General features: G+C 39.6%; 1 protein-coding gene across 2 annotated transcripts; it reads left to right on the forward strand.

The window, feature by feature from the left end:
- Positions 1–440: 440 nt before the first annotated feature.
- On the forward strand, positions 441–14463 carry rassf2a (Ras association domain family member 2a). Of its 2 annotated transcripts, none has more exons than XM_008336159.3 (10): positions 441–590; positions 9048–9121; positions 9884–9959; positions 10049–10200; positions 10814–10923; positions 11035–11177; positions 11794–11947; positions 12043–12164; positions 12928–13025; positions 13143–14463. In XM_008336159.3, the coding sequence occupies exons 2-10, from the start codon at positions 9069–9071 to the stop codon at positions 13207–13209; spliced, it is 975 nt and encodes a 324-aa protein (XP_008334381.1). In that variant the 5' UTR covers positions 441–590; positions 9048–9068; the 3' UTR covers positions 13210–14463. The 2 variants fall into 2 exon arrangements, with proteins under 2 accessions (XP_008334381.1, XP_024908818.1); XM_025053050.1 differs by lacking the exon at positions 441–590 and adding an exon at positions 7079–7282.
- Positions 14464–14814: the final 351 nt, after the last annotated feature.

Raw genomic sequence — 14814 nt, forward strand, 5'->3', positions numbered from 1 at the left:
CTTTTATCACACCATGGAGTTTTAAAGTGCAATTTTGTATATTTTTTTTTAATTTTGACAATTTTATAATTAAAATAGTTAAAAATTGAATACGAACTTGTTTTATCAGATCAGGCCCAACATACTGGGATGCATCTCTCCAGCCCAAAGTTCGTTTAAGGTTAAAGACGAGGTCGGTTTAGACAGAGCTTTTCCAGCGACTCTTCTTTTGTTTTCATGTTTTCATTCAGCGTGAACAAAGGGGGCGTTAGGGTCGCTCTCTGATTGGCTGCCACACACACACACACACACACACACACCAGATGGATGTGTCTCGCGCTGCTCCCTGCTGTTGATCTGGAGGAGCTGCTGCTGCTGCTGGTGCTGCTGCTGCTGCTGCACGCGCCCTAAAAAAGTGATTGTTCCTAACGGCGCTGGAGTGAGGAGGACAGAGGAGTAAGGGCACATTATCTGAAGCTAAGGGAGACCAAGGAGGAGGTCAGAGGAGGAGAAACGTCAAGGAAACCGACGAGGCTGCTCCCCCGCTCCGCTGACTCTGGGGAGAAGCTCCAGAAGTCTCCAGAAATCAGACACTTCTTCTCTATAGCTCGGTAAGCTGCTCTTCTCAGTGTGAACTGGTCCTAGCGGGAAATATCTGATATATAAAAAAACAAGTTTTCTTTTTCAAACGTTTGACAGAAAAACGAAGATATTAAGTCAGATAAGATATGACGGATATTTCATGTTTCATTGATAACGTGTGTGTGTTGGGAGTGTGATGCGTTTCACTGGTTTAGTTAAACAGGTTACATAACAGTCTGTAGACTGTTCAGACCACTCTTAGTACACATGCGGAGGCGTCACTATGCCTTCTGTATCCCCCGCATCACATTCGACCAAGGATGCGCTGCAAAAATTGAGTTAAACCGATACATATCCAATAATTATCTGATATACGATCAGATAGGTATGATGCCGATACTTTAACCGATAATTTCACATTTCTATGTATAAAAACATCATTATCACGCTTCATTTATTTTCATTAGATCTTTGTTTATGTCTGTTGACCTGATGAATACTACTACTAAGATGCTGGTCTGTGTGTTAGCTTTAAGAAGATCATCATAATTTGGCTCTGAATTTAACCCATTGATGATGCAGCAGCAGTGGGGCATACTTTGCTGCAGCTGAGGAGTGGTGTACTATGGGGGCTTGCTCAACCTCACCTCAGCTAGGATTTAAACTAGCAGCTCTACCATCATCTACCATGCTAATGAGATGTTTTTGTTTTGTTTTTGTTTTTTTTTTTTGTAAATAAATTAGTTAGAAGTCAGAAGTCTTGACAGACACAAAAACATTGATTACACAGAGAAGCGTATAAACTCTGTAATTTAATCCATTATCACCTTTGGTTTCTCACCGTCTCAGGTTAACTTGACGTTACCATCCGCTAGCTATATACGTTTAGCTTAACATGTGTTGCAAGTGGCACAATCTTCTCAATCCTGTGATGTGGTAAAAACATCCAGACTAGATTTTCTAATCTGCTGTTGATTGTATTCGTTTTGACAGATGGTTTTGAAAAATTTATATTTTTTGGAAAGTCAAATTCATTGTCTGGCTTGCTCCCTGGAAACTTTTTGAAAACTGCCTCAGGACATTTGCTGAAGTTGTGGGAGAACGTTTTTGGGACACCTATCATAGTAACACAGTGGGAGATTCATGTTGGGGTCAAATATTTGAACATAGCATTAAACTGACTTAGGTTAAAAAAATGTTTTCGCAGTTATTTTTCTGTGTTAGTGGGATGTGTGAGAATGTAGTGATCGTGTTTGCGGCTGGTGCTAATTAGCGTCATAATTATGCTGTCACTATTTTTTTTTCCATTTTAATCATGTTCTACTTGTCACCAGCACTGTGTTGGCATATAGAATTTCCAGTAGGTTAAATATACGTATGAAGCTTAACCATTGGTGATGTCATCATTAATGTTGACATTTTTTTAATTATCAAGGAGTAAGTTAAAACACCAAAGTATCTTGAAAGGATAGTATTTTTGCAATCATATCTGAAGTCATATTTGGCCACATTTCCAGTCTGGTGACATATCTGCCAGCCCACCAGGCGTAATCCTTGGTTAGTCAAATGCGCAGAGACAAACTATTTTTGGCTCCGTGTTCTGGGACTGTTTCTGGATCTCTGGATGTTTTTGGTGTTGTCATAGCTACAATAGTGAGGCAGAGCAGCAGGACTTTGGTGGTTGAAGAAGGGGTTGTTGGAGAGTTCTAGGTGGAATGAAAGACTACTAGAAGAGATGTGGATCTATTCATCCTGCTTCTTGGCAAGGGATGTAGACAGAGAAGGTTGTGAAGGCAAAAGAGCAGGAAACAAGCGTGTATGTGTGGCAGTGAAGAGGAGTCGGGGAGGAAGGGGAGGGTCAGGAAACTGTGGTCACGGGGTTTAAAAGCATGCTGCGTTGTTAGGAAGGAGACACAGGAGAAAGCTTAATGAGGACAACAGGGGTGAAAAAAACCTATCAAAAACTGAAACCTTCCTCAGTCCTGGTATCTGCCTGTGTCCAGACGAATCTGTCGGGACATCTGTCTGCAGTGATCAAACCGATGTCTCAGAGTGTGGACAGCTCCATGAATGGGTTTGTTATCAGACTTTGTTTTCAAGAAAATGCTTTGGCTCCTCACATGGAAATAGTCTGGAGACACGTGTCCACATTTTCTTTTTTCAGTCTCTGTTGAGGATAGATAAGAGTTCACCTCCTTAACTGACATCCTCTGAAGAGCTGGATGATTTCAATTAATAATTATAACTCTTTATATGAATGACTTCCCTTATAATAACAATATTATTTAGGGTATTATATATGTTAAAATACAGGCTGGTGGATCTGGTCTCATGTGGTCACAGGAGGAGCATCCAGACCAGAGTTACTGTGGTATGAAACATCTGAGCAGATAAAAGCCAATGAGACGTAGAGGCTCACGATTGGCTGGTTTTGTAATGAGGCACTGGGGAATTCACAGTCTAGGAGATTCTCTCTAGGTCATACAGACAATTACCACAAAGACAATTTGTCTTAGCTGTAAAGACAAAAGCCAGGATCGTCTCTGGTTTGGTTTGTTCAGTTTTTTTACTAATATGATAAAAGCGTTATAGTATTTAGCAAAATCAACCAAATGCATTAAAGCATAGACATACATCTAAATCCATAAACAAATTATAAAAATCAACTGTCATATATTTTACATTTGAAAATCCCAGGGTCCAAAATATCATGAAAATCATCAAATCATCAAAATAAATGTAATGAAATATAAAGAACTTCTAGTTTCAGTTTACTCACAATTTACTTACTCGGTGGTTAAGGCCTGATTAGTTAAACGTTATGATGATATAATCACAGGAATTGAAGAAAGATACTGTTATTTTCAGTAAATAAATTGTATCGTCAGACCAAACTTTTTGAAACTTCTTTGGTCTTTTACACATTATTTTGTAGTTTTGTTTTGTAGCATTGCCCTCCCACCCCCTCCCCCTGACATTTTACTGGTTTCATTGATCATCCTGGAGATACTGCCAATTTGCAACATTTAATTTTTTTTGTTTTGTTTTCTTGGAATTCCAGCATATCATACATAGGATACTACACATATACAGGCGGTAATACTTACAAAGCATATTAAAATTTTATTTAAAATTGTAGTGCCCTACAGGATGCTTTTAATAGCTCTCTGTAATTTAACTCCTCTAGTCAAGGAAAATGACATTCTTTTTTTCTGAAAGCATTACCATAAACACACACCCCTAGTGGTATCTAGTGTCATATCACGGCGTCAATACTGCACTCACGCAGCTGTATCCTGTAGCCTGAGAAAACTCTGAGGTCTTGATCCTGATGAGGGAAGTCATTAATATCCTCTGTGGATACAGTCAGAAATACAGCCCGAATCAAAACCTAACATTGTTGGTATTTTTTGGGGGGGGTTTTCCATCAACAACAAACACTAAAAAACACAAATGTTTAATGACTGTGGTTGATGAAAAAGGTAGTTGGACTTTGAATGTAAGGACTTCAGAAAATGACACCAAAATGTTTCAGTTGGCCTTGAGAAAAAGAAGAAGACATCCTGGGGGGGGGATTCACTTAAGCCCAAAGACAGTATCACATTTTCAATCTCATTAAGACTATAAATTATAAATGTTTAAAATAATTTTTTCGCAAATGAGAAAATAGGAATGATAATCTTCTACAGCAGGGCTGCCCAATAAGTAGATCAGGATCTACCAGTAGATCTCAAAGGGAGTGCTGGTAGATCCTGAGCAGTTACATTTAAAGAAACATTAAAACTGATAGATTTAATTCTATGTTAAGATACTAATCACTAGGGCTAAAGTAAGGATCATAGAAGTATTGAGTCAGACAGTATTGTGCCATAGAACTATAGCCATTTAATCAAAGTAGTAAATATATATTTATAGTTTTAAATGTACATAGATCACTTTACCCCGGTCATTTGAAAAGTAGCTCTCAAGCAGAAAAAGTGTGGACACCCCTGGTCTACACCTTAATCCATTTTAGGGTCACAAGGGAGAGAGCTGGAGCCGACCCCAGCTGTCATCGGGTGGGGGTGGGGTACACCCTGGACAGTTCACCAGTCCATCACTGAACCACATACAACAGGATTGTCTCATTTTCACTGGGGGGCTCATCAACAGTACAGTTCTCCTTGAAGGGCCGGATGTAAATGGAAGACTGTATAGATCAGTGGTCCCCAACCCCTGGTTCGCAGACCAGTACCAGTCCATAAGTAATTTGGTTATTTGGCCACAGAGGGAGACAGTCAAAAAATGTACTTAATTTTTTCTAATTTACTTCATTCAAAGAAAATCCAGTCATATCCATTTACTTTCTATATTTAAGATAATCTGAAAATATTTAAAATAATATGTCATTCAGACTCTGATACAAACAGAACAGAGTCTGAAAGATTAATTTAAATTTACCGATCCTTCTATAATCAGTACCTTGGTACTGGTCTGTAGTAACAGGTGGTACTGGCTGACCAGTCCTTGGAACAAAAAAGGTCAGGGACCACTGGTATAGATGTAACTACTCTATAACAGACTGATACATGTTTCTGCATTTGATTATTATTTGGTTATAAAAACTTTTAATTTCTCAGGTTAAGAAACTCTGCTGCATGGACTTTACTAAATGCTTTTTAAGCTCCTGTGGGCCACACAAAATGGCTTGGCGGGCTGCATTTGGCCCCCGGGCCTTGAGTTGGACACATACATGTTGTACAACATACAGGGACAAACAATGAATTGTGGGGCCACAAACAGCCTGATTAGATGTCATGTGGGCCGGACCAGTACAATCACAACATAATTACCTTTAAATAACGAAAAGTCCATGAAAAGTCCCTTTTGTTTTCCTGCAATTAAGTACAAGTATATTAGAAAATATTTATATTTACTGAAATATAATTTTATAAAAAAACTACCACAAATGTTTGTGCATTTCTTTCATTTCCAATATTGATCAAACGGGTCGGATTAAACCCATTTGCGAGCCGGTTTTGGCCCACGGGCCGCATGTTTGACACCACTGATTTACAGTCAACAGTAAGACAGCCATACGAACCACAATTACATGGATCATAGATAGTCAGATCATAGATAGACTTTAAAGTGTTGAGCAGGAATACAAAAAAAAATCTAAAAATCGTTCTTTCTTTTTGTACTGACACCAGAGTCGACGACGCGTCTGTGTCTGACATCATCACCTGTTATTGAATCTACTGTCATGGCCGCTCCTTGACCATGACTGCAGTATGAAAGACTAATTATTCCCATTGTGCAGGTCAGTGCTGGCCTTTGAATGCTTTGGCAGAACTGAAATAGTTGCTTAAATATTAATAGAGAGCGACGGGAGCCTGAGCTGATGAATGTTTAATATTTAATTTGTTCACTTTAACTGAGCACATTTGTCTCACACAGATTGACAGGCCCGGCTTATTTATCAGGTTGTTTTGAAGCATGCTGCATCATCATAACATAGTTGTTTACACTGAACTTCCACTGTTTTGTGCTTCCAAAAAGAAGCTACTCATACTGAGGAGCGTGATATATTCTCAAATATATTGCTCCACAGACCACAGCAGAGAGGCCCCGGTGTTGGGAAATTAGTGACAACCACCACAGGGCAGAGCTCAGAAGGTCACCATTAGTCAAAGCAAATGTAATGAGCAGACGTGAAATGGCAGATCTTGGTCTTGTATGACTGCCTCCACAACAGTGGTGAACCTAGTTGTTGCCATGACTCTTCCTCTAGCGACACAGATGTGACAAAGATTTCAGAAGGAAACATTTAGTCCTGAATTAGGCTGATCTTAATCCAGTTGTTTCCAGAGCTGTCTCAGGGGAGGGGCATGGGCGAGGCAAATTAATGAGCTGAAAAGAAAAGGTAAACAATCTGAAGCACAAAGTACACCCTGAGATGTAGACAATTTAGGTTTCAAGTTCTTCTGTTGCTAGATTGTTGCCTTGATATGCATTTCCTGCAGAAGGTTCTGGGTATAATTTCCATGTAGTCCATAATTAGGTTGCTTTAGGATGGAAAAAAAGTGAAGTGAAAGTAAACTACTTGTCATTGTGACAGAGCACAATGACAAGTAGTTTACTTCAGTGATGACTTGGCAGATGGTGGACTCAAACCTGAAACCTTCCGGCACCAAGTCTGCTGCTTTAACCACTAAGCCACCACTGCCACCAACACCTTGGCTAAAAGAAACTCTAGATGTGGAGTTTTTTTGTTGCTTCAATAAGAACAAAAGTTTTGTAAAACTTACAGCTGATACTTTTTGTTTTATTTGTGAGGCGTGTATTTTTTTACACGTGCTGCCTGTGTGTCCGACACCAGTCGTACACCATCACTCATCTCAACTGACGGAATTGAGGAAGTTTTGGGCCGTGTTAGGGCTACTGTCAGTTTCCTGTGTAACTAAGTGAGTTAAAGAGGAAGTGATTAAACGGAAGAGGAGCATTTCCTTTAAACAACACTCCCCTCCCACCTCCTCCCCCTCGTCCTCCTCCCTCACTTCCTCACCCTCTTCCTCATCTGTTTGACCTGATCATCAATAATCAAAACCTGCTCCTGTATGAGTGTTTATTCTGAGTCCACTCGTCCTCACCACCAGTTCGTTGTTGTTGTTTTCTTCATCCGCACATCTTCAGCTTCCTCTTTCTGGAAACTCAACCAAGTCACACCGTCTCCACTGCGGTAAGATCGACTGTTCGACGTTGAGCTGGGGTTTTTTTTTCCGGTTTCTTCAGTAGTGCTTGAGAGCTTGAAATAAAAAATATTAAAAGTCAGCAATTTTTACCATCTGATGTTTTAGGTTTTACTACCACTGAGCGCCTGTGCAAAGAGCTGCAGTTTCTAAATATTTAAAATGTGTGGTGACTGTGCAGAGTAACTGTATGTCTCTCCATTTACAACCAACACAATAGACAAATATTCATATTCTTTTATAAAAATCTGCAATAAAACGTAGGAACTTGAAACGTCAGTGTACTGTTATTATCGTTTAAATCAGCAAATCTGAGCAAACTACAGTCCATGGGGTTTTCTACTCTGTCACAAGGTATAGCAGAGACTGATGTTGATCCTTAGGTTTCGTACATTACAGTAAATCAACTGTCATTTCTGTCGATTTCACACATTTGTTTCCTGTCTATTGCAAGACTAGGAGGTCACACAACAGATTCATTAATTATTATTATGGAAAAATACATGTATTTTATCAAACGATTTGAGCAATGAACACAATTTTGACAGCCCTATTTTTTTTTCTCTCTCTCTTAGAACTTTTTGACTTTGCTTGGAGAACGTCATGATTTATGTATAATGCCTCGAGCACATGTGTCAAACTCAGGCCCGGGGGCCAAATCTGGCCCGGCAGTATGTAGCCCCTATATACTGACAGGATTTGTAGTATTTGGAAAGGCTACAGATAAAGAGACATAATATTTAATACTTAATACTTTGTTCCAGATTCAATGTTTATCTAAAACTAAAGTTTGTTTCCATATGAAAAAATTCTACAAAACATGAACATTTGTCGTCAATGTTTCAATAAATATTAAGTTTGTCCCAGTTTTTAATTTTGGCCCACTGTGAATTAGAGTTTGACATCCTTGCTCTAGTGCAGTGTTTCCTAAACTTTTGTTTTGGGGACCCATATTTTAAAGGTCTCAACGCGACCTTTGTGACCCAACTTAACAGACATTATTCGTAAAATCCTGGGAAACATGATCAAAGACGACCCCAAAAAAAAAATCTCTTGCGACACACCTGAAGGACGTGACCCAGTCGCTGGGAAACAATGGTCTGGAAGAGAGTTCATCTGTTTGGATGAAATGTTTTCACCTTGTTATCAGCATGGATGACACAGGCTTGTATTATTTAGTATTGTTAAGTCAGTACAGTTGGATATTAATGTTTAAGAAGCAGAAATAATTTGGCACAGCGGGTGAACCATATGTTCCACACCTGTTCTCTCTCTCTCCCCCTCACTCTCTCTCTCTCTCTCTCTCTCTTTCTGCCTGAGTGTGTGAGTTTGTGTGTGTGAATGGTAGTGTGTCATCAACCCAAACAGCTGCACTGTAACTATGTGTCTATTGTGGTTTGGAGAACAGTGGTCTCCCGCCGTCTGACCCCCAATATGTTGATACTGTGGATAAGCAGAGAAGTATTCTTGGTAAATAAATAAATAATAATAATAATTGACAGGAAGTAAGATTAAAATCTTTTGTTTTTCTTTGTCGTCTTAACCTTTGACCTCCTCGTCCTCCTCCTCCTGCAGCCACTGCACTGGTCTCCACACAGCCTTTGTTGTGTCTGTGCTGCCGGACGGTCATGAGGAGTCATGAGACAGAATCAGGAGGATACAAAATGATTAACTCCCTGTGTTGCTGTCTTTGTCTCTCTCTCTCTCTCCCTCTCTTTCTCTCTCCCTCTCTCTCTCTCTCTCTCTCTCTCTCAGTTCCTTTCATGCCCACAAAAAATGGATGACATGCAGGATGGGGTTCAGATCGGGGAGAACAGATTCATCAGCAAGTAGGTGTCACATGCACAGCAGTGGATTAAGAAGTCAACGCAGATCAACACTTCATCATCTTATTGTACAAATAAGTTTGAAAATGGAATATTATTGAACACAGATTTTGTCAGACATTTATTAAACAATTCAGACCTTGTAATGTGGACTTTGAGCAGAACAACAAGGTTTCAGGAAATTGAAAAAAAAAGGTCCTATAAGGACTAGCTTTCCACATCTGTCAATGAAGAGCAATACAAGTGACTCACTTGCACCATAAAAATGATAGTGGTAGCTATTGGGTAATGTCCCACCATATCCTACATGTAAACAGTTATTTTAAACATCTCATATTTTCCTCACACACTGCAGTAAATGATTTAGATGCAATTTCCATATGGTCTCTAGACCACATTGACCACTTTTTGTGGACCGATTCTGGTACACGGGCTGCATGTTTGATAGCAATAGATAGATAGACAGAAAGACAGACAGATAGACAGACAGACAGACAGACAGGCAGAGAGACAGACAGACAGACAGACAGACAGGCAGATAGACAGACAGACAGAGAGACAGGCAGATAGACAGACAGACCGACAGACAGACAGACGGATAGATGATGGATGGATGTCATACACGATTACCTTTATCTCTGTTGTCCTGGGTTTTTAAAAGGTGGTATTTATGTTCTACTCTGCACTGTATTTCCATCCAACACGTATTTCACGCTCTTTCAAGCATCATTTTCCTCCTCGGTGATTCAGCATCTCTGTCTCCAGGGTGACTCTCCTCTCCTATCTAAAGACATATAATCTCTACTATGAAGGACAGAATCTTCAGCTCAGACACAGAGAAGTGAGTCCGCACAATACTGTGTGTGTGTGTGTGCTTGTGTGTGTGTTTGTGTAAACACACTCACCACAGCTCCTGCACTCTCTTTAAAGGAAGAAGAGGAGCTGATTGTTGAAGGTTTGCTGAATATTTTCTGGGGTCTCCGCCGACCAATCAGGCTTCAGATGCAGGATGACCACGAGCGAATCCGACCGCCCCCCTCCTCCACATCCTGGCACTCGGGCTGTAATCTGGACAGTCAGGGGTAAGTGATCAAACAGATCCAGTTACGCCTCACTACTGACCGGAAACTGTGAGACACCAGAGGTCAGTGAGGGCAGATATGGATTTTTTTTTTTTTTTGTCTCATACAGTGGTTCCCAATATGGGGGGCGGACTCCACTTGGGGGTCGCAGCACATCAGAATAATTTAATTAAAAATATTTTTTCACCGATAGAATTATTGTTTCCTTTTTTTCTGAGCATATGAGCTTTTACGATTACAATTATTTTAAACTAAATAAAATAATATTTAGTTATTATTTTATTTAGTTTAAAATAAATAAAATAATAACTATTATTATATAATAATAGTTATTATTTTTACGGGGTGTGGGTGTTTAGGGACCCCCATCCCTGTTAATATACTATTGAGAACCTTATCTGTACAAACCACTGTGTGAGTTGCTGCCACCTAGTGACTGGATGCTTGTTATCATTCAAGCATTACAGCAGTGGTACACTGATGTGCAGCGTGCCATATTCTATTACCTCACCGCAGCTATATAAGACGTGTCTATCTAACATGTCTTTGGATTTTTTTTTTGTTCGTCTTTGCCTCTGCTTGACTTTTTTTTTCTCATTTCTTTTTTTTAAAGTTCCCCCAACAGCACAGATGGACAGACACAGCAGAACCCACCCACAGTGGAGGTGACGCCGCCTGAAAGCCAACCAGAGGACAACGGTGTGGAAGAGCAACAGTCAGATGGTGAGCAGGGATTAAATAAATATCTCATATGTATTTCTGTAAATAGACTTCCTTTTGTTTCTACTTCAATTACAGTTATTCAGTTGACTTCTGTTTTCTTTACTTTATCAGAGGAGAGTGAGACGTCGGCTCAGCTGCTACGAACTAAGAGCGATGCTGGAATCTTAAGACGTGGTCAGCGACGGTCACCCAGTGACCAGAGGAAAATCCGACGCCATCGATTCTCCATCAACGGACACTTCTACAACCACAAGGTGGCGCCAGTCAAACTGTCTCAACACAGATATGTTCATCTGTTTCCTTTAAAATGTGGTTAGATGTAATAAATAATTATATCATTATTAATAAAAAACACAATATAAAAAGTGGGTGAATATAACCTAAGATAATTCACTTAATTTCCTAAAGTTTTATTCACTGACTTTTGAATTTCATTTAATTCATTTGTTTCAAGTGTTTAAATTTTGCATAAAATACAGGGAAGTGGTTGAAAACTGGAACTGCATTCATTCTTCCTTGAAGATAGACTTTCTTACCAGGTCACAACCTTCCTCTCTCACATTGTTTAAGGAATAAAATTCAGCTCAGTTCAATTGTTCTTTAAGTTTTAGGAGAAGCTAAACCTGATCGCAGCGCTAGGAGCTAAGACAAATGTAGCTAAACCTTATTAATTTTATTAGACTTTTAATAATGTAATGTTTGCTCTGATTGCAAAGAATGTTCCCTTATGAGGGTCAAAGAGACCAGATCAAATCACACAGCTTGACACTCGAGACAAAACTGTTCCACAAACTGGAGAAATGTGTCTCAATATGTCTTGAAACATTTTGACTTTTTTGGAACAAATGAATGTACTCTCTGCTCCCTCAGACAGCAGTGTTCACTCCTGCCTACGGCTCGGTGACAAACGTCCGAATCAACAGCTGCATGAGGACGCCTCAGGTGATCCGAGTCCTCCTCAACAAGTTCAAAATAGAGAACAGTCCAGATGATTTCACGCTTTACCTCGTCCACGCCAGCGGAGGTGAGTGTTAGGACACCCAGTGCACAACCTTGATATTTTGGCAGAAGATTTAACGTGACACTGGTTGCTGTGTTGTTGTTGTTGTTGTGTTCCAGAGCGTGTGAAGCTGAAGCGCAGCGACTACCCACTGGTGCTGAGGGTGATGCAGGGTCCGTGTGAGCAGGTCTGCAAGGTCTTCCTCATGGAAGCAGATCTGGGTGAAGAAGTCACGTACGATGTAAGTGTACCACCTGCATTCCAACTCAGTTCTCCTTTATTAGTGTTTCCCAAAGTGGGAGGCGGGGTCCCTTTGAGAGGCAAAGAGCAGGGAGTAGCAGGTCAAGTTCCTGTGCTAACTAGTTTACAAGTTTTAATGCCGTACGTCAGATTGATAAAACAAGACTTTGTTAATAAATTTATGGCGACGTAACCACGAGACGCCATAGGATGTTGTAAGTCCAGGACCCCCTGTAGAATGTTTTATACAATGATCTTAAAGAATTTTGAAGCAAAAGCTGTGAAAGTGTGGACAATAAGAATGAATCTTTCATATGACAAATATGACAAATCACTCACGAATCACTCACTGAGAATTAATCACTCACTGGTTACTCCCATGAGTAATGAGTGAGTGATTCATTCTCCATGTCCGTCCTCAGGGACTCGTTCTTTTATCACGTGATACCCGACATAAAACATTTATTCATGAAATCATAATTCACCTCTGGTAGATGTATATGGTGTTATTGTGTTAAGTGTGTTTGTAAATAAATATTTTCAAAAATTATATCAACAAATTTAGTGTCGGAGAACCGCAGCCTCCTTTACAACGCCCACAATAGGAGTACAGCGCTACCTGCTGTAAAATGAATGAAATTATTTGTTCACAATTTGTTCATTTTACTGTTCGAGAGTCAAAGATCTGAATCAGTAAAAAGAGTTGGTCTTCCCAACACTACAAAAGAGCCTTTTTTGTGACACTCCTTTTTTTCTTCCACAAGGTGGCGCAATACATAAAGTTTGAGATGCCTGTCCTTCAGAGTTTTATCACCAAACTGAAGGAGGAGGAGGACAGGGAGGTGCAGAAGCTGAGGAGGAGGTAGATAAACATTGACTTGTGTCTTTTCTCTGTCGTCGTCCAAATGTGACCTTCAAAAACACTCTCCATTCATTCTTCCTCTCTTCTTTTTTTTTTTTTTTTTGCTGCTGCCTTCAGGTACAATTCCCTGCGTGGTGTGATTGAGAAGCAGCTTCATTGCCTCCCAGAGGGGGCGATGATGTGATACTCTCACAGTGGAGACATGGTGAGGACTTCCTGAAGCACATGGACTTTTTTTTCCAGAGTTTTATATCATCCACACAGCTGTGGCCCTGAGTCAGTGATCATCCTGCTGCTGTGAAGTCCTTTCAAGTCACTTCACACCAAACTCAAACATGCCATCTAGGGGTAGGTCTCAGCGATGGTCCCTGAATGTCATGCCGACACACCCATCCACATCATGGAATGAATACAGACTTCTGTCAGTGGTTTCCTTCACACTTTTTTTGCAGAATGAGCCTAAAGTGTGACTTCCTTTTTAAGTCCAATCCTCCGAGCCAAAACCTTTGATCAGTTCACAGCACAAGCGTCATATGATATAATCTGATCAAAGTGCCTGTTTACAGGTTTCTCCAAGCACAACGACAAGCTAGGCGGTTGTTGTTTTTATTTAAAATGTGACCATATTCAGTATGCATCAAAATACGAGGAATGAGGGGTTTAAAATAATCTTTCTTGGTTATGTCGTTCACCTGGGAATTTACTTTGGTAATAACGTTCACTGATTGGTTATCAATGACACCTTGTATTACAGTTCTTTTTAGATACAGACGCTGGTACTGATCAACATCCTGTCTCACTGTTGTGTTTCTGTAGATGTATTTAGATCCAGTGAGCAACAGACTTTCAAAATAATATTATTGATTTTCTATTTTTATTTTTTTTACATTGTTAGGGGAAATGAAATTGTTGTAGGTGTTAATTGTGCTTTAACTCAGCGGTCCCCAACCTTTTTTGTACCAAGAAAAACTGTCGGCCGGGACCGACCACTACTGCAGACTGGTTGTTTAGTTATCATTAAGGATCGTTTAATTTTCAAAATAAAACGTTTTTTAGACTTCTGTTAGTACTGCAGTCTCAATGACGTTATTTTTAAACATTGGCAGATTGTCTTAAAATTAAGAAAGCAAATAGTGAGGAGATTCTTTTTGAATGAAGTAGATTAGTAAAAATAAAACACTGAACTGTGTCCAATTGCTGTCCAGTAAGACATTATATGCGGACCAATAACGGTCCATGTACTGGGGGTTAGGGATCCCTGAACATGTGAGACTTTCAGTGTTTTTACTGATCATTTGAATCATCTCTGAAGTGACAGGAGTTTAGCTTCATACACTGAGTGATAGAACTACCTGTAGTTTCATCAGATTTTAATGTTTTTTTTTAAGCAAAACTGTTACTATGGGCCCTTAGAAAAATACATGTAAACTCGTAACAAGCAGCCATTTAATTATTTTTATTTTTATCCAACAAATAATGAACAAAAAAGCCTTCGACTTGTACTGAATCTCCGACATGTGACCAAATGTTATTAATGTTAATGAGTGTGAGCATCTGAATTTACACACACAGAGCTGTTTTTCAAGTCTTGAAAATCTCACAGTGACCATGTGACCTGTGTGTGTGTGTGTGTGTGAGGGATAGTGCGATGGCATGTGCATTTTTTTTGTATCATCTTTTACAAAATAATGAGGAAACGTTGAATGTTCAGGACTCCAAGAAGCTGTAGTCATTTTGTACCATTTTTATTTAACAATAATAATAAAAAAAACGTTTATGCAACAGAAAT

Source organism: Cynoglossus semilaevis, chromosome Z, assembly GCF_000523025.1.
Source record: "Cynoglossus semilaevis isolate Cse_v1.0 chromosome Z, Cse_v1.0, whole genome shotgun sequence".
In the NCBI taxonomy this organism is placed as follows: domain Eukaryota; kingdom Metazoa; phylum Chordata; class Actinopteri; order Pleuronectiformes; family Cynoglossidae; genus Cynoglossus; species Cynoglossus semilaevis.

Coding starts and splice junctions, on each gene's coding strand:
- rassf2a (XM_008336159.3), top strand. CDS start 9,069: ATGGATGACATGCAGGATGGGGTTCAGATCGGGGAGAACAGATTCATC. Junction 11,178..11,793: donor GACACTTCTACAACCACAAG/GTGGCGCCAGTC, acceptor CTGCTCCCTCAG/ACAGCAGTGTTCACTCCTGC. Junction 12,165..12,927: donor GTGAAGAAGTCACGTACGAT/GTAAGTGTACCA, acceptor TTCTTCCACAAG/GTGGCGCAATACATAAAGTT.